The sequence below is a fragment of the Apium graveolens genome, chromosome 2 (genome assembly GCF_009905375.1).
Source record: "Apium graveolens cultivar Ventura chromosome 2, ASM990537v1, whole genome shotgun sequence".
Classification (NCBI taxonomy): Eukaryota; Viridiplantae; Streptophyta; class Magnoliopsida; order Apiales; family Apiaceae; genus Apium; species Apium graveolens.
In genome coordinates, this window is record NC_133648.1 from 318,625,416 (window position 1) to 318,648,025 (window position 22,610).

Here is a 22,610-nt window from a genome sequence, read left to right on the forward strand (position 1 = left end):
CTTCCTGTTTAAAATTTGGCTCTTCCACAAGTCTTTTCAAGAAACTTATATTTTCTTATTTGTCAAAAGCTATGGTGCTAATTGTCAATAAGTGGAAAATTCATTTATAACAAAGACACACAAAAAGAAGAAAAAAGCTCTACCATTGCTTTTATTCTGGACACACACCTTACTTTCATGCAATAGTTTAACCACTTCTTGCTTTTGAATTTGAAGATGGAAGCCTCAAGTGGTGGCTCTGGAATCTAGTTAGTGTGCAAAAGGTTGTTTGTCCTTACAGTACTCTTAAAGAACAAAAGTTTAAGGTAACTTTAAACATATTGTGAAGTTCTTACTTCCTTTTTTTCACTTGAAAAGAGACTTTTATTGTTGCTAGTACATATCTATTTTTCTCTTCTAAAGCAATGGTGACAGTCAAAATGAAGATTACTGGTGATCATAGTTTGTTAAAAAAAAGGCTTTTAGCTGATTTGTACTTTGTAGAGGTTTCAAAAGGTTATGATTAGCACACGATGATCAAGTGTCTGCTTGTTATCCGATAAGCTATTTACGTAAAGACTTTTCTTAGAGTATGCTGATGTGGGACTCATGCAGTGTGCACCCACCACTTTTTTTGGTTGCAGATGGTTACACATGAAAATTGCAAAAAAGCTAGTGTAATTGTGATATCATAAATGGATCTGAAGTCCCACGTTTCTGAAAAGAGAATGCTTTTAACTGTTTAGCAGACCTTTCACTGCAATTTATAAGTGGGGGTCTGACTCAATGAGTCATTGTTTACTCAAAGGAGTGAACTTAGCCAAGGCAATGCAATCTTGAAATTTACCTTAATGATATGTATATAATGTTAAATTGCCTAAAATCAAGAAACTAAAGGATCCATTTGATTGAAGTGCAAGAAAAAACAGCAGGAAAGGACATGTTGGAATATAATACAAGATCATGGTTACTTAACATGGTATCAAAACGGAAGACAGATGACTCAGATTCGAGTCCCGGGGAAAGTTACTCAACAGATAGACTACTTGGTGCAGATTCAAAAGTCAGAAATCACTACCGAAATGTCTTCAAAATAATTTTGCCTACCCTGACAATCTAACAATAATACTCATGTCACACAGTAAAAACTCAGAATGTTATAGTAGTGGTTTTGTCTGCATGGTAAATACACACATTTGTACTTATGAATTATGATCAAATGCCTGAAAGATCACATGGGAACTGCAAAAAACCAGTAGATACAATGGAAATGATAAAAATGAAACATTGGATTCACTAAGCTACAATTCTTGAAACAGAAAATGAGCAAAAACCAGCTTCATTTAAGGGGTTTCTTGTGGTAAAGAGCTGCTGAGATTTTTTACAGTAGGCAATTGCTGCTTCAATAGAACTCTCAATCTCTGAAGTTGCACTATTGCTCCTCTTGAGTAGTGGTGGTTCATATACCCCATTCGAGTAAAACGAAAACGAAGATGATAAAGATGAGGCACCTGATGAAGTTGAGGATTTTATCGTGGACGATCGCTGTTTTGTCCCTGAAAATGATTTTCTATCAGTAGTAATATTATTACCCTGATCAAGACCTAATGTTGGAATTTTCATTCCTTTCACAAGTTGGTCATAGGAGGTCTTTTTGGCTACCTTAATGTACCTGCTGAAATAATCTTTGTTACCTTTTGTAACATGTTCAGATTCTTCATCATTGCATGTTGCTTTGACAGATGATTGGTCAGAACCAGATTTCGAGAACAAAGATTTCAGATACGCCCTCGATGCCTTGAGCTTTTGGCCTAAACAAGAGTGTTTCATAAGCTTGAGCTTGTACTTGGACCAAGATTTTTTAGGCTGATCAGTCCCGCTAACAAAACCACTCAATTCACTAGACCACTCAAAGTAGTCAGCTGGATTGAGTTCACAACTGACACGACACGACTCCGATGGAGAAATGTTGCAGGATTGATCCAGTGGAGTGGTATTAGTAGTAGAAGAAAATGCAATGCTGCATTCTTGGCCTTCTTTGGATTTTTTGGTGGTTTGGAGGAGTTTTTCGACCATTTCTAAGCGCGGCGGGAGGTGAAGAGGAAGGAGCTTTCCTTTGTAAAAGAGCTCATCAGCAGGAGAAGTGATGGTTTCTTTTTCCAAATGAGTAAACTCACACATTTGAAACTCGAAATCTCGGGTTTGAGGTGATGAAAAGAACACACTAGTGGAAGAACATCTTAGTTCCATATCAATGTACATATCTTCTGCATGATTATAAAATGGCAGATTAGTTGAGGCCATTAGCTTCATCTCTTTCTTTCTTGAAGATGCTTATGAGGAGCTGAGCTTAGAGTAAGTGGAGATGGAAGGAAGGGAGAGCATCCTTTAAAGCAGAGACACTGCTAAGGGACAAAAGCCTTAAAATTTTATAAAGCTTTGTCAGATATTTCTTTTTTCGAATTTTCGAAATATCTTGAATGCTTCCAAATTATAATACAATGCTTTTTATTGATAGAGAGTTTCATATGTATTCTCTTTATCATTTTAAAACCTGATGGCTCATTTGTTTTGTTTATTAGTGCTGGATTGATATGTGGTTACTGAAATTGGATTTGCTGTCTTATTTTGCAAAAATGGTTCATTATTTCCAAAAAAGAGAGAAGGTTCAAATTATTCTGCAACTTCAATAATGCATATTTGAATGATGTATATGTAATTGGTGATATCAGAATGTGTCAACAAGATTGCATGAATGGTCTACAGATGCTATCTTAAAAGCTAAAATGAACTGCAGAGTAAAAAATTTATTCACTTTCTCCCTATTCCGCTATCTAATTGACACCAAATATTTCTTTGATCTAACAGATCTCTCCTTAAACCGAGCTCTGATACCATGTAAAGTTCCAGTTCATCTAAAACCTTAAGGTGTCAGAGGAAAGACCCAAACAGGATCGAATGTTATTCTGATCTTATGCTATCAGATGCTATCTTAAAGCTAGAATGAAATGCAGAGTAAAATTTACATTGCTTTCTTCTCATTCTGCTATCTTATTGAAGCCAATTTTTTCTTTGATATAACAGACCCCTCCCTAAACCGAGCTCTGATAGTCTCGTACCATTTAAACGTACCAGTTCATCTAAAACCTTAAGGAACGTGCATCAGAATCGTTGAAGTATGAATGAAATAATCGCTTTCTAGTAGTAACAAACTGTCTTCAATATTAATAATATCTAAAGTATAAGTGAAAGAACTCCGGCATTTGACTGCAACACCCATTCTTCTTCTCTGCAGAACATTCAAGTTCTAAAACAGCCCATTCCCAGTGTTCCGGTTTTTCGCACTCATCCCATTCTATGATCAGTAACCAAAAAAGTGTAGTTACACTAGTATGGGTCTCCACGCTTGACTTGGTTATCTTAAGAGCTTGTTTTTTAAATGTAAGCTTAATAATGCCCTGTATTGTGGATTCGCAGTATGAGAAGAGTCTGCATATTTTATCTGCATGCCCATGATTTGCCTGCTTCTTGGAAACAATATCAAGATTGTCTCCCTTGTACTTTTTTTGGTTTCCAAGAGGGTATCTGTATCTGATATAGTATAATTTAGGAGCCATAGTTGCTCTGTCATGTCACTCATCGAAAAATCTGCATTTTTACTCTATTCCGATTTAACGATGCTTATTTATTAGGGGTCCGATCTACGACAAACGTATGTTACAGCATATCATACGAAAAATCACTTGTGAAGTAGGCTTTCTAGTATGAATTCATGAGGCTTGAGGCCAATATTTACGCTTATAGTAGGTTACAGAAAATGTTGGGTAGGTAACGAAAATCGTTTGGACCGGACCATCACCGTTTATAATTTACTAATCAAACCATAGTAATCATAGTACCTGATGATTTACAAAAAAAATTAAAGTTATTTGATGTATGTTACGATGTATGTGATTTATAATTTAGGAGCCATCGTTGCTCTGTCATGTCACTCATCGAAAAATCTGCCTTTTTACTCTATTCCCATTTAACGATGCTTATTTATCTGAGAGTCCGATCTACGACAAATGTATGTTACATCGTATCATACTAAAAATCACGTGTGAAGTAGGATTTCTAGTGTGAATTCATGAGCCCAAATTTAAGCCTATGGTAGGTTACAAAAAAATGTTGGTTAGATAACAAAATCGATTGCCGGGACCATCACCGTTTATAATTTACTATTTAAACCGCATTAATCATAGTACCCGATGATTTACAACATATTAACAAACAGATGTACTTTAGTATGCGTAACTTTTTTAATAATAATACGGAACCCCTTGTTCATAAATATGGCCCCAAAATCAAAACCCGCTATACGTCATTTGATAAAAATTTTGAGAAAAAATTTTGGGTACGTAACATCACTCATCACCGCCCTTGTGAATAATCCACCTCTTGGTTGTATAAATTGAAAAATAACTTAAATAAGAAAGAATAAGACTATGATTAAGCTAAAATTCACAATTGGAATTTGAAATGGACATCTTTTAATGTAAATGAATGAGGGTTAGGTTTTAAATTAAGCTTGCAATAGGGTGAGATGTGGACAGAAAGGAGAAAGTAGCAAGAAGCAAGGCCCATCCCTCTAGCAGCAGGTACATTACAAGTATATGTGATACTAATATACACATATTTAAACTGTTCTTCTATTTATAACTAATCAAAATTGTGTACTTTGATTATCTTTTTGGTTTGCATGTAAGAGCAGTATGTATTGGCTGGCCATCTGATTGTGCATCTGTTGTATTTAGAGAATAATTTTGACAACCACATGTCTCAATACCATGATAATAGTAGGTGGTCCGGAGTCCTAACTACACCTGAACAAGACTTGCGTCTAGGGCCTCGAAGCCAAAAGAACCCAAAAATTTCAAATGTTTAATGTAAAAAAATATAAAAATTGCAGGGTATATATATGTTAGGGCTCCATAAGTTGATTTCGCGCCCCCCACAGATGGGTATTGATGATCTGAAAGCCATGATTATGCACTATTAGGCAAAACAAAATTTACGGAATCACACTCAAAAAAGAAGTTCAGAAATTTTGGTTCTTAAAGATTTTCGTTTGGCTGTCACCATCACAATTTTGTATTAATCATTAATGTTTAACTTCATTATCGAAAAAATAATAGTAGAGTGCTAGCTTGTTAGCTGTTCTTTTGTCTATTCATGTAAGATATAAGTTGGGTTGCATTAGGCTCATGTACCCGTGTTCTGCTCGTCTTTTTTGCTAAAAGATTACTGGAGTTATTGAAAGACGATAACATCATTGTAATTTTTACTAAAATTTAGGGGCGGCAATTTGAATTTCTAATGCTGTTAGTAAACATTTTCAATTTTAGTGTATGTTTAAAACTTACAGAAATTTGATTAAATTATACTGATCTTAAGGATTGGTCTGAAACTCCGGTTAGTAACCCACATGATAAGCTTTTTGATTAGGTATATCTACAATTCAAGGTAACATGTGAGAAGACTTAATTTCATACTACAATAATTAACAAACTTTTGAGTAATTACTTAATCTGGAAGTTGAGTGTGCAAAAGTCCAATATTATTCTGGGTTGGTGTGATTGCTTTTTGATTTTTACCAGGAAACATCAACCAAATCATAAAGATATGCATATAAAAGTCAAGATTTGTCCATACTCCTTGCCTGGAAAATATATAAGAGCGAAACCTAACTTTGATTTAATTCATTTTATGATTTTACGACAGATTTGAAGGTTAATGCTGCTTGGTTAAGTTCATGTTCAATGTGTGGACATATATCATGTCCCAACATTTCACAGTCTAGAAAAGGGAACATAGCTCTACATTAATTAAGAACTTCTGCATCTCTGAACTAGCCTTTTGTAGTTACTTGATGCACTCATCTTGATCACATGGGGGTACTCACTAAATGAAGAAACTTTCCACATGTCTGCAACTTCATACTGTTTATTTTGTGGCATATATAAGGTACTCCTGTGCATAATATTGGCCTGCATTAGCTCAAGGAATTTCAGTAAAGAAAAAAGAGATGGCGAAATATTTTGAAACTTTGGGGTCTCTTGTTTTTACACTTGTTGTTGTTTTTTTAGCAGGATCGGAAGTTTGTTTTGTTGAAGTACAGTGTCATAACCTTCCACTGGAGGAAGGTAAAGAAAGACGAGGGAATAACTTTCTTGATACGTCAAGTTGATAATCTGTGGTTTCTTATCTCTCTTTCGTAGAAGTTTATAGTCTTAAATAATTATTCTAATTTGTCTATTGAAAATGAGTTTGATGTGTACAGTGAATGCACTTCGTGAAATAGCTGATCAAATGGGAATCAAGAACTGGAATTTCAACGCGAATCTTTGTAATGCAGACTTGAAAGACTGGGATAATATGCAGAATCAAGTGTATGCTAGTTCTGTTTTCTGCAATTGCACCTTCCTCGGTGACATTTGCCATGTTCAAGCTATGTATGTATTTGACTTGTTAAGTGTTTTCAATTATTTTTCTATTAAACAATCATGGTATGTAAATCAGTTGTGATATACTACCATCTATCGATCACAAAATTAATTTCTACATTTTGACTCTTATGTGAAGCATCTATATATGAGGGACATGATCGATTTTTAATTCTTTATAAAATAGGTCTCTCAAAGGGCAGGATTTTGATGGTATACTTCCACCATCCTTGGCAAAGTTGCCTTTCATAAAACAAATGTGAGATACTTCTGCTCATATATATTTGGTTCTTTGTTCTTACAAATTTCAGTTAAGTTTTCAATGCTTCCATCTCATAGTAAATACTAGTTTTACAGTGATTTTACTCGCAACTACCTTCATGGCACAATACCCCGTGAATGGGCTTCAACAAAGTTGGAACATATGTGAGTAAATGATACTTTACACTTTACAATTGTCGGTACTACAGTTTTACCAATATCAGTGAATGTTGAATATGCCTACTAGAACTAACAGTGTGACGATAAAATGTCCTAGAGCTGTTACAGTGAATCGTTTATCAGGACCAATTCCGGACTATTTGGGAAACATTTCCACTCTCAGAAATTTGTATGCTTTTCTTTTATCTCAAACTCATGCATACATACAATCCTTTCAATTATTTAACTTGAATAAGAATACTTTCAGGACTCTTGACAGCAACATGTTTAATGGAAGTGTTCCAGCCGGGCTTGGGAAACTAGTTAATCTAGAAATGCTGTTAGAACTTCTCCATATCGTCTATAATCATCAACGTTATTGTTTTTTTTCATTTCAATTCATTTATAAATGCATGTTTATGTCTAAAAATGACTCACACTCGGACTTTCATCTAATAAATTGGTCGATAAAGCCATCTTGATGCTAACTATCTTACGGGACAATTACCTTTGGAGCTTTATAACTTAATCAACTTGCAAGATATGTAAGTGTACAGAGGCTACTTCCTGTAGTATAATCTGGTTTCAAATACACATTATTTTTCTGTCCTTCCTTTTGTTTTCAACTTGCTACTTGTTCGGCAAATGCAGTCGACTAGGCAGCAACAACTTCACTGGAAAATTACCTGATTTGCAAAGTTGGAAGCAACTTCGAAAGTTGTAAGCTTGATTTTTCTTTAGACATTGTGTATTTTTATTATTTTTCTATCAGATTTTATTTGAAAGTCAATCTTGGCTCACTTCATGTGAAATCTGAATCCATTCGATATATGCAATGACAGAGATATTCAAGCTAGTGGTTTTGAGGGACCTATACCGTCTAGCATTTCTATCTTGAGAAATTTAACAGATTTGTGAGTACCACTTCTCGGCTTTTTTTTGGTTGCTTAGGCATCCGTATACTTTCAAAATCTAGATAACATTTAAGAGCATTTTTGCCTCTATGTAGGTTAATCAGCAATTTAAATGGAGGGGCCTCCAAATTTCCTCAGCTGGAAAACATGACAAAACTGAAAAATTTGTGAGTCTTTGATACTAAGATATGATTTTACGTAAATGCTTACAGTTCCATGCTTCAGAATAATTTTAATATGTTTGATGTGTTACAGAATGTTGAGGAGCTGTAATATATCTGGAGAAATACCCAAGTATCTTTCCAAATTTTCAGAACTGAATAAACTGTAATAGTACTCCCATTCAGCTTTTCCCTTCTTTTCATACCTATGAGCATATGTTACTAACTGCGTAAGTCCTCCCTTAGAGCGTCCCTGTTCTGTTTGTTGCAGAGACCTAAGCTTCAACAAGTTGGAAGGAGATATTAGTAACCTGACACAGGTCGAGCAAATGTAAGCAATCAACTTTCACTTAAAAGAAAATAACCACCTTCAGATCCTTTAACAGTAGAATAAGGAATGGTTCAGTGGAGTTCTGATTGTGAACCAGAACTAGTTTGAAATTAATATATGTAGGCGGACATAATCAATAGTGAGGTGGAGTTTGCATTGAAAGTGGTGAATGCTTTTTTTTAGATGATGAATGTATTTATCTCTATAAATTATTTTCGGCATAAATGATTACATTTGTTTGTTAATGTCCAAACAATGAAGTTTGTATAGTGCTACTCAGGTGTCTCACAAACAACTCTCTTACTGGAAATATTTCAGACTGGATCAAAGACAGAGCTCGTGGCGGGTACGCATTCCTACTCTATCACTTTCTTGAATAATTAATGACTTCTTATGATTTAGTGGCTCGTATTGTGTTCACTCTTACTGACAGTATTCTAGCGTAAATATTATAAAAACTGAAAAAATATCCAAGCTTAGAATGGGAGGAAGCTTCATAGATGTAATATGATGATGTGTAGGTTTAAGTGCTTTAAGTGCTAGATTTTGACTATAAGCACCTCTAAAGATAATGCATTATGCACAAGTAATATTGGAATAGTATTTCGTTTTCTTTACCAGAGAGGCACTCAAGAATGCTTACATGCCTGATCTGGTAGGCTGCAAATTGGCATATGGTAGTGAATCCTGCTGCATTATGTTTGTTTATTATATTATAATTAGGATTTGTGCATTTTCTTTATACAGTAGTTTGTACAAATATGATATAACCTCTGATGAAAATTTTCAATGCATGCTCCTATGCAGCAAAATCGATCTATCTTACAATGACTTTCTTCATGAGCCAAAAACTTGCTGGGATTCGCTGTAAGCTGCAAACTCCACATGTTTGAAATCCTTCATTTACAGTCACATTTAAATCACATGCTAAGACTTCATTGTTATCTTTTTAATAGAAACTTGTTCAGGAGCTTCAGGAACAACTCGTAAGCTCTTCTATTGCATATGAAACCACTTGTTAGTTATGGATTTCATGTTGTACTTAAACTTTGTTTTGATTACCTACTCCATGTGATTTACGCCAGAATACTCGGTGACTGCCATAGAAGCTCTTCATGTCCAGAGGGTAAGTATTTCACTTATGATTTACACTAAGATAATGCTTTTGTTTTCTCTTCTTTTTATTTTTCCTGAGAGCATGCTTAATCGTTTCTTCTTCAACTTTCGCCAAACTTAACTATTTTTTTGTGAATGTCAATTATTCTCATGTCTTCAGTCCAAACCATAATTGATTTCTCATCCTCTCTATATTTTACACATTGTCATGTCTAACATTATTATGGTATTTTTTAGATCGTTATTCGCTGCATATTAATTGTGGGGGACAGCAAGTTACAATTGGCAGCAAAACTTTTGAAGCGGATGAAGATCCAGCAAAATATGTTAGTAACGAATACTGGGGAAGTAGTAATACAGGATTCTTTTATGGGCAAAAATCTACAGATACAGTTGACTATAGAGCACATAATAAATCTATTCTTAGAATAGCCAACTCCGAATTGTACACAAGTGCTCGTCTGTCTCCTTTGTCACTCACTTACTATGGCCGCTGTTTAGCAAATGGGGACTACACTGTGACACTTCACTTTGCTGAGATAGTATTTAGAGATAATCGCTCTTTTCAGAGTCTTGGGAGACGAATATTTGACGTTTATGTCCAGGTAATATATAGCATTTTAGGCAGATATTTAGAATCATCTATTGTGAAGTACTGTTCTTAACTAATCAGCTTGTTACAGGATGAACTGAAACTCAAGGATTATGATATTGGACAAGAAGCACCAGGAGTTGATAAGGCAGTAGAACGTACAATTAAAGCTGTTGCTGTAAAGGATAAAACTTTACAAATTCGCTTTGTTTACACTGGGAAAGGGACAACAGGTGTGCCAACTAGAGGAACATATGGACCTTTAGTATCAGCTATATCTATGGAATCTGGTAAGTTTTATTCAGCTTAAAGACCATCTTATATTGTTGAGAATGTTAAGAAAACAGAGTTGTTCTGGTATATTCAGGTAACAAGATAAACTTGCTCCTTAATATATTATGCAATGTTTATTAATACCTTTTCCATAATTCTCTTGTTTTTCAGATAATAATCCACAAGATTCACAAAAACGAAAGATTATCGTTGCGGTTGTAGTTCTGGCTTTAGGTTTATGGATTCTTTTTGTGTTTTTTGGTATTTCTTGGTGGAAGCGCTGGCTGGGATGTCGAATATCAAGGGAAGAAGGTACTGCAGTTTGAGATGGTTTATTCAAAATGTATAAGGAACCAAAGTTTTTTATTCATATAATATTAGAAATATTTCCATGAGTTGAGAACATGTAATATCATTGCATTTGTATTAAACACAGCCAAGCAACAAAGATTTTGATCAAAAAAAAATCTGAAATTGAAGGAAGAAAATTATATAGAGAGAGGGAGTGAGAGAGAATTCTAGAATCTGCAAAACATCTACTTGATTTGCAAGACTGATTTAACAATTTCAACAATGCGTGTTTTGCAGTGCTGAGTGGACTGGATCTGCAGACTGGAATATTTACCTTACCACAAATTAAAGCTGCCACTGATAATTTTTCCTCAGAAAACAAGATTGGAGAGGGTGGTTTTGGATCTGTTTACAAGGTGAATGACAATATAATTTTCACATACTCACACTGTAATTTTGATTACAGAATTAGATTAGATTTGTTTCTTTCTCTTTTGCTTTGGGCTTTTCACTCAATCAATCGCTATCTACTGTTGTATGTTATTGCATCGTAGGGTATATTATTGGATGGTACTACTATTGCTGTCAAGCAACTTTCATCGAAATCAAATCAAGGGTCTCGTGAGTTTGTGAATGAAATAGGCATGATTTCTGGTTTAAGGCACTCAAATCTAGTAAGATTGCATGGATGTTGTACTGAGCATAACCAGTTACTCCTAGTGTATGAGTTCCTGGAAAATAACAGTCTAGCCAGGGCTTTGTTTGGTGAGTTTAATATAGATTATGGTACTTAAATATATTGATCATCCTAATCGTACATTATTCTTAGTCCTTAGAATCATAATTTTTCATCTTGTCCATAAAATTCAGTTCCTGTCAGATTAAGCGGTCTACCAATGTCACTTGCAGGTCCAGAGGAATCACGATTGTGTCTGGACTGGCCTACTAGACAGAAAATTTGCATTGGTATTGCAAAAGGATTGGTTTATCTGCATGAGGAATCAATTCTAAAAATTGTCCATAGAGACATCAAAGCTAATAACATTCTTCTGGACAAGGATCTGAACCCGAAAATCTCAGACTTTGGTTTGGCCAAGCTTGATGAAGAGGAAAACACTCATATTACAACTAGAGTTGCTGGAACTATGTAAGAACACTTCTTTAGTCTAAAAAGTAATCTAGAAGTAAAACGAAAATTTTCAAATTTTCAATGCTATCCTGCTGTTAGGGTACTAGCTCTAATAATCTAGGTCCAACTGGTTGAATTTTTGCAAGTCTTGGCTTGTTTTACTGTTATATTCAATTTATGGTTAAGCACTGCTGCTTGTACTTGGCTCTCCGAGATAGGGAAAGTGCTTCTAAAGTATGTGTTCGGAGATAACTGACCCTCTATGAGAAAATTGCCATTACAGAAAGAAAGAAAACATATTCTAATATCTAATTATATTTCTCAGTGGGTATATGGCACCGGAATATGCACTTTGGGGATATTTGACAGACAAAGCAGATGTTTACAGTTTTGGGGTTGTTGCACTTGAAATCGTTGCTGGAAAAAATAACATGAGATTTCGTCCAAATGAAAATTACGTTTGTCTTCTTGATTGGGTAATGCATATATTCCTAGTATGCCTTAAACTTCATACTTGCACTGAACTTAATATGACTACAATGTGTTCCCTCACTCCAACCTCATGTTCATGATTTTCAGGCTCTTAATGTCCATGAAAATGGGAATTTAACGGATCTAGTTGATCCGCAGCTGAGTTCAGATTACAACAAAGAAGAGGCACTGAGAATGATCAAAGTAGCTCTACTGTGCACTAATTCATCTCCAGCACTTAGGCCAACTATGTCTTCTGTCGTGAGCATGCTTCAAGGTGAAATATGTATTCAGGAGCTAAACCTTAATCCAAAAATATACGGGGATGATTTCTCCAAGTTTCAAGGGCTCAGAGACAAGTATAGCAAGGCCAATAACAGAAGCTCAAGCACTTATTCAGAGACATTTGGTGATGTATCTGATGATATTATTAATGGCTCTTCTTCCACATCCGCTCATGACCTTTATGCAGTCAGCCTTCAATCCAAGTAACCCGAAAATGTCCTAAACTTTCGAGTATTTCAGAGTTAGCATATCAATCTTTTCTATTTTCTTGGTACTGAACTAAGCAATATAAATTTGCATCCTCTGTTACTTCATGTAGTAGCAATATGTATTTTTATGAGTTTTATCTTGCTGCTGTAGTAGTTGTACACTATGCTTTTACCTAAAGTTGCAAGTATACAACATATATCTGGCAAATATAGATAATGTGCGAGTTAAACAGGTGTCAAGGAACCAGTTACTCTAAAACCTCAAGGTATTAGAAAATGGCTCTTTCCGGGATCTTATTCTCCCTCACTCGAGAGCCCATTTTTGGGCCGAAAAGTGGATCACGGGTGCCCATCTTTGGGGCATTAATTTGTCTTCCGTGACCACGATAAATTGTGAGAAATATTGGGGTTCAGAGCCTGAGCTCTGATACCATGTCAAGTAACCAGTTACTCTAAAAACGGGCAACAAGATGTGTCACGTGATGTCGTTGAATTAAAACACAAATGTACATTCATAATAAGTCTCGTAAATCATTATTCCTGGAAAGTACAGAGCAGAAAGTGTAACTTATGAAATTAGGAAACTCACTAGTCTTAATTAGCAACCACATCTACACTAGTAGTGCAGGACAGAAGTCTCCGGAAAACTGTACACATGGAACGTCTCTTCTTCCCTTCACCGCGACCTTCTGCCACTTTCTCCGATCTCCCTCGAGCTGATACTTTCTCTTTAACTTTCGCGAAACATTTCTGAGTCATCTCTGGCACACTCTCTTTTCTCGAAAATGTGTAGCTTCTAAGGTACATTTGTCTGCATGACACACTGTCCACCACTCTCGGCTGTGGCTGACGAGGGTCTCGCCGCCCTTGATCGCCCTTCGACATCTTAACCGTCTTAACGAACTCTGCATCCGATTCTGGCCACTTGTAGAGGTTGACATAAGTGGCTCTAACTGGAACTCTAGTGTCATTTACACAATTTTTGATGCAAACTGAGCTCATTTTAGTTGGAAGGTAGTTCTCCAGTTGTTTGGATTTGTAATGTGATAGGTTTTACAGACAAGTTTGATAAAAAGAAGAAAAAAGGTAACGCTTAGATCGCAAGAAAAGACACTAACAGAAAGACATATATGTATCAAGTGAGTGGGGACTGAGGTTTTGTTCATGATTATTATTTGGTGCGAGACATAATTTTGCATCAATAATCATGAGCCCATTTCTTATGGAGAAATTTTAATAACAACAAAACTCTAAATTCGTCTTTGTAATAAAAATAAAAATTTACGGGCAATTTGTGTTTGTCGGGGCTAATATTAAAAAGGGTTTGATTGTTTCTTAGAATTTTCAATTTCAATCAAATTTTATATAATTTTGGGAGAGTAAGAAATCGAAGGAGATGAGATATTTTATCTTTTAAAATTCATAAAGGCGGGCTGAATAGCCGACTATTTATGATGCACTTATAAGAGCTCATGACATACGAAGGCCGAAGGGTTGGTAGTTGATCGAAGACATCACATAACGTTATTGATCATATCTATCAAAATAAATACTAAGTGCTTCCGATCCAGTTCTTTGTAATATCAATGATTTCATGTATAGTTGTGACTTATTACAGATATATGGACAATTCTTTATCCTTTACGAAGATAACTCATCAAACTAGATGATTAATTCCCCCGAATAACATCACACAATATCTCAAAACCTCCGATAATGATAATAATTAAAATACTGAGCATGTTTCGATATCGTTTTGATTTGAATTCCCCGATGAGTATAATCCACTGAAATCAAGTCTTCTATCATATAAATTCAGAGACTTATAGATTATCGGAAAAACCACTGGAACCCTCTGATACAATATTTCACAAATAAGTGGTTTCAACTTTCAAGTAAATGCCACTTTTTTTTGAAATAATCGTACTCGTATATATTAATATTCACCCGAAATCAGATTACAACGAATGAACTCTGGAGCGGTATGAAACCATTTCATATGACCTGTCATAGAAAATGCTGCTCGAGTAGTTACATTATTCGCAGATCGATGTTCATACACAACTAACACATTCTCAAAATGTTGAAGTAAACTCTCACAATCATCTATAATACTTTGAAAGTTCGATGTTTCCTTGTTATTATAGACGGCCTTCACCACCAGCTTCGCGTCCAATTCAAATATGCAGTTCGTAGTTCTCCATTTTTGCATCCATACTAATGCATCTCGAAGTCCCACTACTTCTGCATCTCTAATATGCGTGTACCCCCGACAATTAAAACTTCTAGCACCCAAGAATCTTCCCCTGTCATCACGAGCTATACAGGCCACTCATATATTCTATGTATTACCCTGACCTGCAGCATTTACATTTATTTTTATCCAACCCTAAGGTGGTCGACCCCATTTCTTCGTCGATGGTTGCTTCTGTTTCATACTACCAACCCCACCTTCATTAACATTTCTCCATTCCCGCATCAGGTTCAAATCCATAGACCAAACACCAAAAATTGACATATTCTTTTTATTCCATACCCATTCATTTCTTCTAACCCACAAGCTCCAACTAATGACACCCAACATAATATATTGTTCCCTGTTACTATATTGAAATGCATATTTGAGCACCTGCAACCCCGTCATACCTTCCTCGACTCTCACCACCTCTTGCAATCCCACCGTACTCCACAAGTCATGAGCAAAACAACAAGAGAACAGCATATGTACCGTATCTTCAACCTCCAGATGACACCACAAACACATCTGTTGAACCTGCACACCCTTTTTAATTAACTCACTAGCTATAGGCAACACATTTCGACAGACCCTCCACATAAAATTTACTATCTTTCCTGGTAAGTTTAAGCTCCACAATTTCTTCCAAAATCCTCTATCCTGACTCTCCCTCTCACCTCTCACCTGTCTATAGCAACTCTTAACCGAGAATTCCCCCTTATCATCTAGCAACCAGTACCAAGAATCCATAATATTTCTACTATGGACATGAATCTGTTGTATCAAGTTCCTATCCCGTTCATTACAAATATCATTCAACACCTCTATATCCCATTTCTTTTGCCCCTCCATCATGAGTCCATTGACAGTTACATCCTGAAGACCACCATAAACATTACTCGTAAGAAAACCATTCTCTATACATGGTAACCACGGACTCGTCCACTTATTAGTATCTCGACCATCTCTAATTTTTCGCCTACACCCTCGTTTTATTATATCCTGTGACTTCATGATACTCCTCCATATAAAACTAGGATTCGATCCCAATTCTGCATTTAAAAAATCAGTATTTACAAAGTACCTTGCCTTCATGATTGCAGCCACCAGTGAATTGGAGTTATTTATCAATCTCCAAGCTTGCTTGGCTAACATTGCCACATTAAACTCCTTCAATTTCCGAAATTCTAACCCGCCCACTTCCTTCACTTCACATAACCGGTCCCAGCTTATTCATCGAATTCCACCATGTTCTCATCGACCCCCCCCACCAGTACGAATTCATATTTTTTTCAATTCTATCACATACATATGAGGGAATTAGTTACAGATTCATCCAAAATGTTGGTATAGTTTGTGCTGCTGATTTAAGCAGTGTTACCTTACCAACTTTAGAAATATTCCTCATTCCTCATGCTTGTAACTTAGAACTAACCCGCTCTACCAGGAACTCAAAAACTGTTTTTTTACTTTGACCAACTCTCATAGGTAAACCCAAATAATTGTCCGGGTTCTCATTCTCGCGCACACGAAGTTGTTCCCGTACCTCTCGACGATCCCCTGGACATGTGTTCGAGGAAAAAGTAATGTTTGACTTATTATAGTTAATCACCTGTCCAGATATCTGAGCATATCGTTGTAAAATCCCTTTCAAATTGCTTGCTACAGCCTTGGTTGCCTTTGAAAACAAGTAACAATCATCTGCAAACAATAAGTGTGATATACTCGGTGCTCCTCTCGCAATTCAACACCCATGTATCAGCCCTGCCTCATCATTCCTCCTGATTATAGCACTAAGTCCCTCCGCACACATAATGTAAATATATGGCAAAATCGGGTCTTCTTAACGGAGTCCTCTTTCAGGAATAACACAACCAAATTCTTCACCATTATGCAAGAAACTATACAACACTAAACTAATAAATTGCATGACCCTATCAATCCATACACCACTAAACCCAAACTTCTCCATCACATTTCGCACAAAGCTCCATTCTAGCATATCATACGCCTTCGAAATATCCAATCTAAGTCCTGCAACTCTAGTCTGCCCTTGTCTCTTACGTTGCATATAATGATTAATTTCGAATGCTATCAATGCATTTTCCGTTAATAATTTGCCTTCGATAAATGCACTTTGCCTGTCAGATATAATAGACCCCAAAATCTTCTTAATTCGGTTAGCCATTATCTTAGACAATATTCGAACAAGTACGTTACATAACGAGATGGGGCGAAGATCTCCCATTGTCTTAGGCTCCTTCACCTTCGGTATTAGACATACACGAGCATTGTTTATACCTGTAGGTAGCTCCCCCGTTTGCATAAAATTCCTACAAAATTGTACCAGGTCAACATGTACTATATCCCAATAAATCTGATAAAATGCTGGGTTAAACCCATCAGGTCCACTCGCCTTATCGGGATGCATAGAGAATACATCCGTTTTTACCTCCTCCACTGATACGTCATTCATTAATTCCTCGTTCTCAGCCTGAGACACCTGTTTCACCACTTCACGCTCCGATAACTTACCATCTATGCACGAAGCCTGAAATAAGTTAACAAAATAACTCTCTATAACCTTCCTCACCCCTTTTGGTGTGTCCTGCCAAGTACCATCCCCATCTTTAAGTCAATCAATTCTATTATTTTTTCTCCAATTTGATGCATACATGTGAATTTTTTTTTGTTATTTTTATCCCCTTCGCGCAACCAATGTTGTTTAGCCATTTGCTTCCAATATACCTCCTGTCTTTCCAGTAACTTCAAATATTCATCTCGCACCTCATTGTACCTACATATCCCCTGATTATTCCTCCATGACCGTAGCCTCTTCAACATGTCTCTACAATGGCCAATTTTTCATTTAAATTCCTCACTAATTCCACCCCCCTCATTTTTGCAGCCTCTATCCGCAAATTTTGATTTTACGCATAATATCCACAGCTTCTACAGATTCTCAACCATATTTTACGATGTTTCTGCATTCCTTTTCTTTTCTCTAGACATTTTCAAATCTAAATTTTTTTCCTTAGGTACATACGTTTGTTTATTTAACTGTAGAGATAATGGCAGATGATGTGAAGTCGCTACCTCAATAACTTGGACTTCTGCTTCTGGAAACAAGTCTGCCAGTTTTGGTTAGCTACTCCTTTATCCAGTCGTTCTTGAATCCAGTGGTGACTACCTCTTGACTTCTTCCAAGTAAATTTCTCGCCCACAAAACCAAGATCCCTTAACTCACATAGCTCCAGAGTCTCTATAAAACTTGTTAACAAATAATATGGTTGTTTATTGCCTCTTCTTTTCTCATCCTCAAACATCATGTCGTTGAAATCTCCGATTACGCACCATAGTAAGTTCGATCTTTCCTTTAAACTTACTAGCATCCCCCACGATTCTCGACGTCTATGTCTTTCAGGGCAGCCATAAAATCCAGTATATCGCCATCTTCCAACACATTCATTTTCCACCTCAAAGTCAATATAATTTCTAGTGGCTTCGATCACTTTACATCCTCCCTCATTTTTCCATAACAACGCCAGCCCCCCGTTATGCCTTTGCGCCTCAACTGAAATATACTCTACAAAGTTAATATTTTTCATATCTCTGCAACCTTATTCTCACGAGCCAATGTTTCAGACAGAAATATGATATTGGGCTTCTTCTGTTGGGTAATTTCTTTAAGGAATTGAATAGTATGTGGCTTACCCAGCCCACGACAATTCCAAACGAGTAAACTCATTATCCTAGGCGGTACTGGGGATTCCCCAGTCCCGCATCTATTCCGTTTTTTGGCCCACCAATTAAACTCATATTCACGTCTAATTTACTACACTCAATATCCTCCATTAATTCCTTCCCATCCCTTCTTTTACGCTTTGCATCTATGACCACAATCTCACTTTTAAATATTTTATTTCCTGCTTCAAGAGTATCCAATTTTTTATGATTCTGCCTCTCTCTAATAATTATCTTATCCCCCAAATTATGTCCCTGAACTGTATTGGTTGTTTCACCTCCAACAATCTCGCTAACCACCCCATCAGTTTCCGTAAAATACGTCATACTGCCTTCTCCACCATGCATGGTGGTCGTTCTTATTCCTTGGCCTTCCTCCTCCCTATTATATCCACTATTAGGTCCATTTATCAACCATTTCGATCTCAAATTCTCATTATTTGTATTTTGGTTTAGAGCTCGCAGCCATGCCCCATACACTCTTTCAATTATTTTTGTTAGATTAGCATATACAATTTCACAATCCCTGTCTGAATGTCCAATACGTCCACAAACAAAGCAGAATGTACTTAATCGTTCAAATTTAAAATTAATCCAACTAAACGTACCATTCTCCCGTTTAATCTTCATTCTACGCTTTAATGGCTTGTCAATATCCGGTAAAACTCGAATCCCTACATATTGCCTCCACATGCCACTCGTATTGCCTGCATCCACTTTAACAAAAGTACCTACTTAATTACCAATAGTTTGCAACATTTTGTCTGATATCATCCCAGTAGGTATATCTTGTACCCAAATCTCCATTTTATTCAATGGTACAATATTAGCATCTTCCATAGTCTCCAACTTATGACAAATTAATGGGCTCTGCTTGAAACTCCATGGTCCTCCCTCGACAACCTTTTGAATATCCAGTACATGGTAAAATACAAATATATAACGATGATTGCTTGTATCATGTATTTCGAAGGCTTTCTGAGGCCTCCAAAGTGCTGCTAAAATATTCTGCATCGCTAAAAAATTTATGTTTCTCTCCGTTAGAAATTTTCCAACCAAAATAAATGTTTGTTTGTCCCGACTCACATACTCCTCCGTCATCAACACCCCACCTTCCTCCTCCTCCAATACTAATCTTGCATACATTTCCTCCAGGTTTTCATGAGATGACTCCATTATACGTAAAAAGACTATGAACAAAAGTATTCAGACACCAAATTATAACTCTTTGTCATGAAAACAAGATACAAAACTTGTCAGAAGAACAAGACCATGTGTAACAGTGAAAGGCACAAATCCAACACCCTGATTTAAGGATGTCAGAGGACTCGTTGAAACTTAATCCGTTTACAAAATTAATAAAGCACAAATTTAATTTGCATTTGAACAAGTTTTAAAAGGCAGGAGAGTTTATTTTACATAATTAATAAAGATGAGATGAGATAACTTACAGACATCGTGAAACTGAAGAAGTATAAGCCCAAATTTTTGATTTTGGGGATCTAGGGTTTCAAGCAGTAAATGTCACTTATATTTAGACATGAAGTTGTAATTATCATGTCAAACTTTCATAATAAACATTAATGATTCTCGGGTTAGATCTTCATATTAAAAAATACTCCATCTGTCCCAACCATTTCTTTACACTTTTCTTTTTTGATATCCCATCCAATTCTTTACATTTCAAAACTTACCAAAAATAGTCAATGGGTCACACCACTTTCCCACTTTTCCTCCATTTTCACACTACTTTTACTCCACTATCTCTTTTTTATAAATTAAAAATTAATGGGTCCCCCCACTTCACCCATTTCTCTTTCTCTTTTTCACTACTTTATACATATTTTTTAACATCCGTGCTCAAACCAAACGTAAATAATTGACCGGGACGGAGGGAGTAGTAGATAAGGTTGGATCATTCTTTATATTAAGAAATTATCAGCAATATCAAATCAGATTCTTTTTCTCGATAAATCTACATCAATGTATAAATGTATAGATTGCCTAGATCGGTTCGTCTCAAATTCAGTTTTAAAATTACATTGAGTATCATTATGCTAGAACTTTAACTATAAAAGATTAAATTTTATAAATCTGTATTTGATAAAAAAAACTAGAAATCGAATTAATCGTACATAATCATCAGATTTAGGCAAAGTTAAAGGACATATGCTTTTAAAAAATAAAACATTAAACTAACCTAAAACATTACAAAAGTTCTTCGTATTTCTCATATATGCTCTTTGTATCTCTCATAACTAGGGGAGAGCAAACATCGGTTCGGTTCGGTTTTTAGATAAAACCGAAACCGCATGTCCTCGGTTTTTCAAATCAAAAACTGCAACCGCGACGGATCGGTTTCGGTATTAAAAATCTCGGTTCGGTTTTTATCGGTTCGGTTTCGATTATAAAACCGCATGAAATAAATAAGAAATTTTTTGTTATAAATTTGATAAATATACCTAACAAAAATCACTTTTACAATTGTTACAAAATTGAAATTTATAAGCATGAAATTAGTAAAACAAAAATGTAAAAAATTATAAATGTTGTATATTAGCAAAGAAAATTGGTGTTGCACTTAACTATGCAGTGATGTCCCAGAAAATATAAACATGAGATTTCCTTTTTTATTTTATTAATTTTTTTCTTTCACAACTACTTAGTGCCCGTTTGGGAAATCTTAAAATAAGTAACTTATGACTTAAAGTGAATAAGTGAGTAATAAGTGATAAGTTAATAAATACTTATAAGTTATATAAGTGTTTGGATAATTTAACTTATAAGTCAGAATTGTTTTTATTTAAATGAATTAAAATAAATAATTTTTATATATAATTATCTTAATTTTTATATTTTAAGTTATATTAACATTTAAAAAAATATATTCTAAAATTAAAATTGATAAAAAAAACGAAAAATCAAAAATAAGTTGTGAAAAAGTACGTCGTTGCCAACATTCAACTTATTAGCTTATAAGTTGTAAATTCAACTTATAAGGTGGGTCGACAAACACTCGTCAATAAGTTGTTACCGGTTTATAAGCTAATAAACCCACTTAACGGAATTGTCAAACGGACCCTTACATACACATAGGAGCTATTAAGTGCAAAGGTTCCACAGAAGAAGCAGATGCATATTTTCTGTGTTGTCCTGTGATGGCTTTTTTTAGCCTAGGATAAAACAAATTTCGTTATATTAGATATTTGATTTACCTAAAGATATAAATCTAAGTTAAGCTTTATTTTGTGATTTAAATACTCAATAGTAGAATATGGTATAAAGTGATAGTTGTGAATAAATATAATATAATATAATATATTATTTATTTATTTTTATTGATCGGTTCGGTTTTTTCGGTTCGGTTTTAGTTTAAAACCGGAACCGAATAATCGGTTTCGGGTTTGGTTTTTAATATTTCGGTTTCGGATCAGTTCGTTTTTACACGGATCGGTTTTTATCGGGTTTTACTGGTTTCGGTTCAGTTTCGGTTTCATTTCGATTTTTTGCTCAACCTTACTCATAACAACTTAATTGCTCATGCATTCTTACAATAATTATTAAACACCATAAAAAATACGCAAAATAATTTACATCATGCCTATTTTATATCAAATAAAAATACCACATATTTGATTAATAATTAATTTAGTTTCCAAATGATCTTCTTCTATAATATATCTTTTTAATAACATTACGACAAGTTTAATATAAACAACTTGTTAAAATTTAATGTTCGAATCGCGTTATCAACATCTATAAAATACTGAGCATGTTTCCATATCGTTTTGATCTGAATTCCCTAATGAGTATAATCCATTGAAATCAAGTCTTCTATCATATAAATTCAGAGACTTATAGATTATCGGAAAAATCACCGGAACCCTCCGATACAATATTTCACAAATAAGTGGTTTCAACTTTCAAGTAAATACCACTTTTTTTTGAAATAATCGTACTTGTATATATTAATA

At 35.3% G+C, this 22,610-nt stretch overlaps 3 protein-coding genes across 6 annotated transcripts; 1 reads left to right on the forward strand and 2 right to left on the reverse strand.

Annotated features, from left to right (window-relative positions):
• Positions 1-935: 935 nt before the first annotated feature.
• Positions 936-2,439, reverse strand: LOC141708942 (putative membrane-associated kinase regulator 4). The gene is made up of 2 exons (XM_074512794.1): positions 1,674-2,439; positions 936-1,535 (listed from the first exon to the last, which is right to left on the reverse strand). The coding sequence occupies exons 1-2, from the start codon at positions 2,290-2,292 to the stop codon at positions 1,276-1,278; spliced, it is 879 nt and encodes a 292-aa protein (XP_074368895.1). The 5' UTR covers positions 2,293-2,439; the 3' UTR covers positions 936-1,275.
• A 3,311-nt stretch (positions 2,440-5,750) lies between these two features.
• LOC141708943 (putative LRR receptor-like serine/threonine-protein kinase At1g07650) lies at positions 5,751-12,787 on the forward strand. Of its 4 annotated transcripts, none has more exons than XM_074512796.1 (25): positions 5,751-5,985; positions 6,108-6,164; positions 6,302-6,473; positions 6,652-6,723; positions 6,822-6,890; positions 7,003-7,074; positions 7,153-7,224; positions 7,358-7,429; positions 7,536-7,604; positions 7,727-7,798; positions 7,894-7,965; positions 8,054-8,125; positions 8,231-8,290; positions 8,571-8,636; positions 9,098-9,157; positions 9,247-9,276; positions 9,376-9,416; positions 9,644-10,011; positions 10,090-10,288; positions 10,443-10,583; positions 10,860-10,978; positions 11,117-11,327; positions 11,472-11,709; positions 12,017-12,167; positions 12,271-12,787. In XM_074512796.1, the coding sequence occupies exons 3-25, from the start codon at positions 6,331-6,333 to the stop codon at positions 12,652-12,654; spliced, it is 2,853 nt and encodes a 950-aa protein (XP_074368897.1). In that variant the 5' UTR covers positions 5,751-5,985; positions 6,108-6,164; positions 6,302-6,330; the 3' UTR covers positions 12,655-12,787. The 4 variants fall into 4 exon arrangements, with proteins under 4 accessions (XP_074368897.1, XP_074368898.1, XP_074368896.1 ...); XM_074512797.1 differs by having other exon boundaries at positions 6,111-6,164; XM_074512795.1 differs by lacking the exon at positions 5,751-5,985 and having other exon boundaries at positions 6,029-6,164.
• A 463-nt stretch (positions 12,788-13,250) lies between these two features.
• On the reverse strand, positions 13,251-13,658 carry LOC141704787 (uncharacterized). Its single transcript, XM_074507963.1, has one exon. The coding sequence runs from the start codon at positions 13,656-13,658 to the stop codon at positions 13,251-13,253; it is 408 nt and encodes a 135-aa protein (XP_074364064.1).
• Between the last annotated feature and the right edge of the window lie 8,952 nt (positions 13,659-22,610).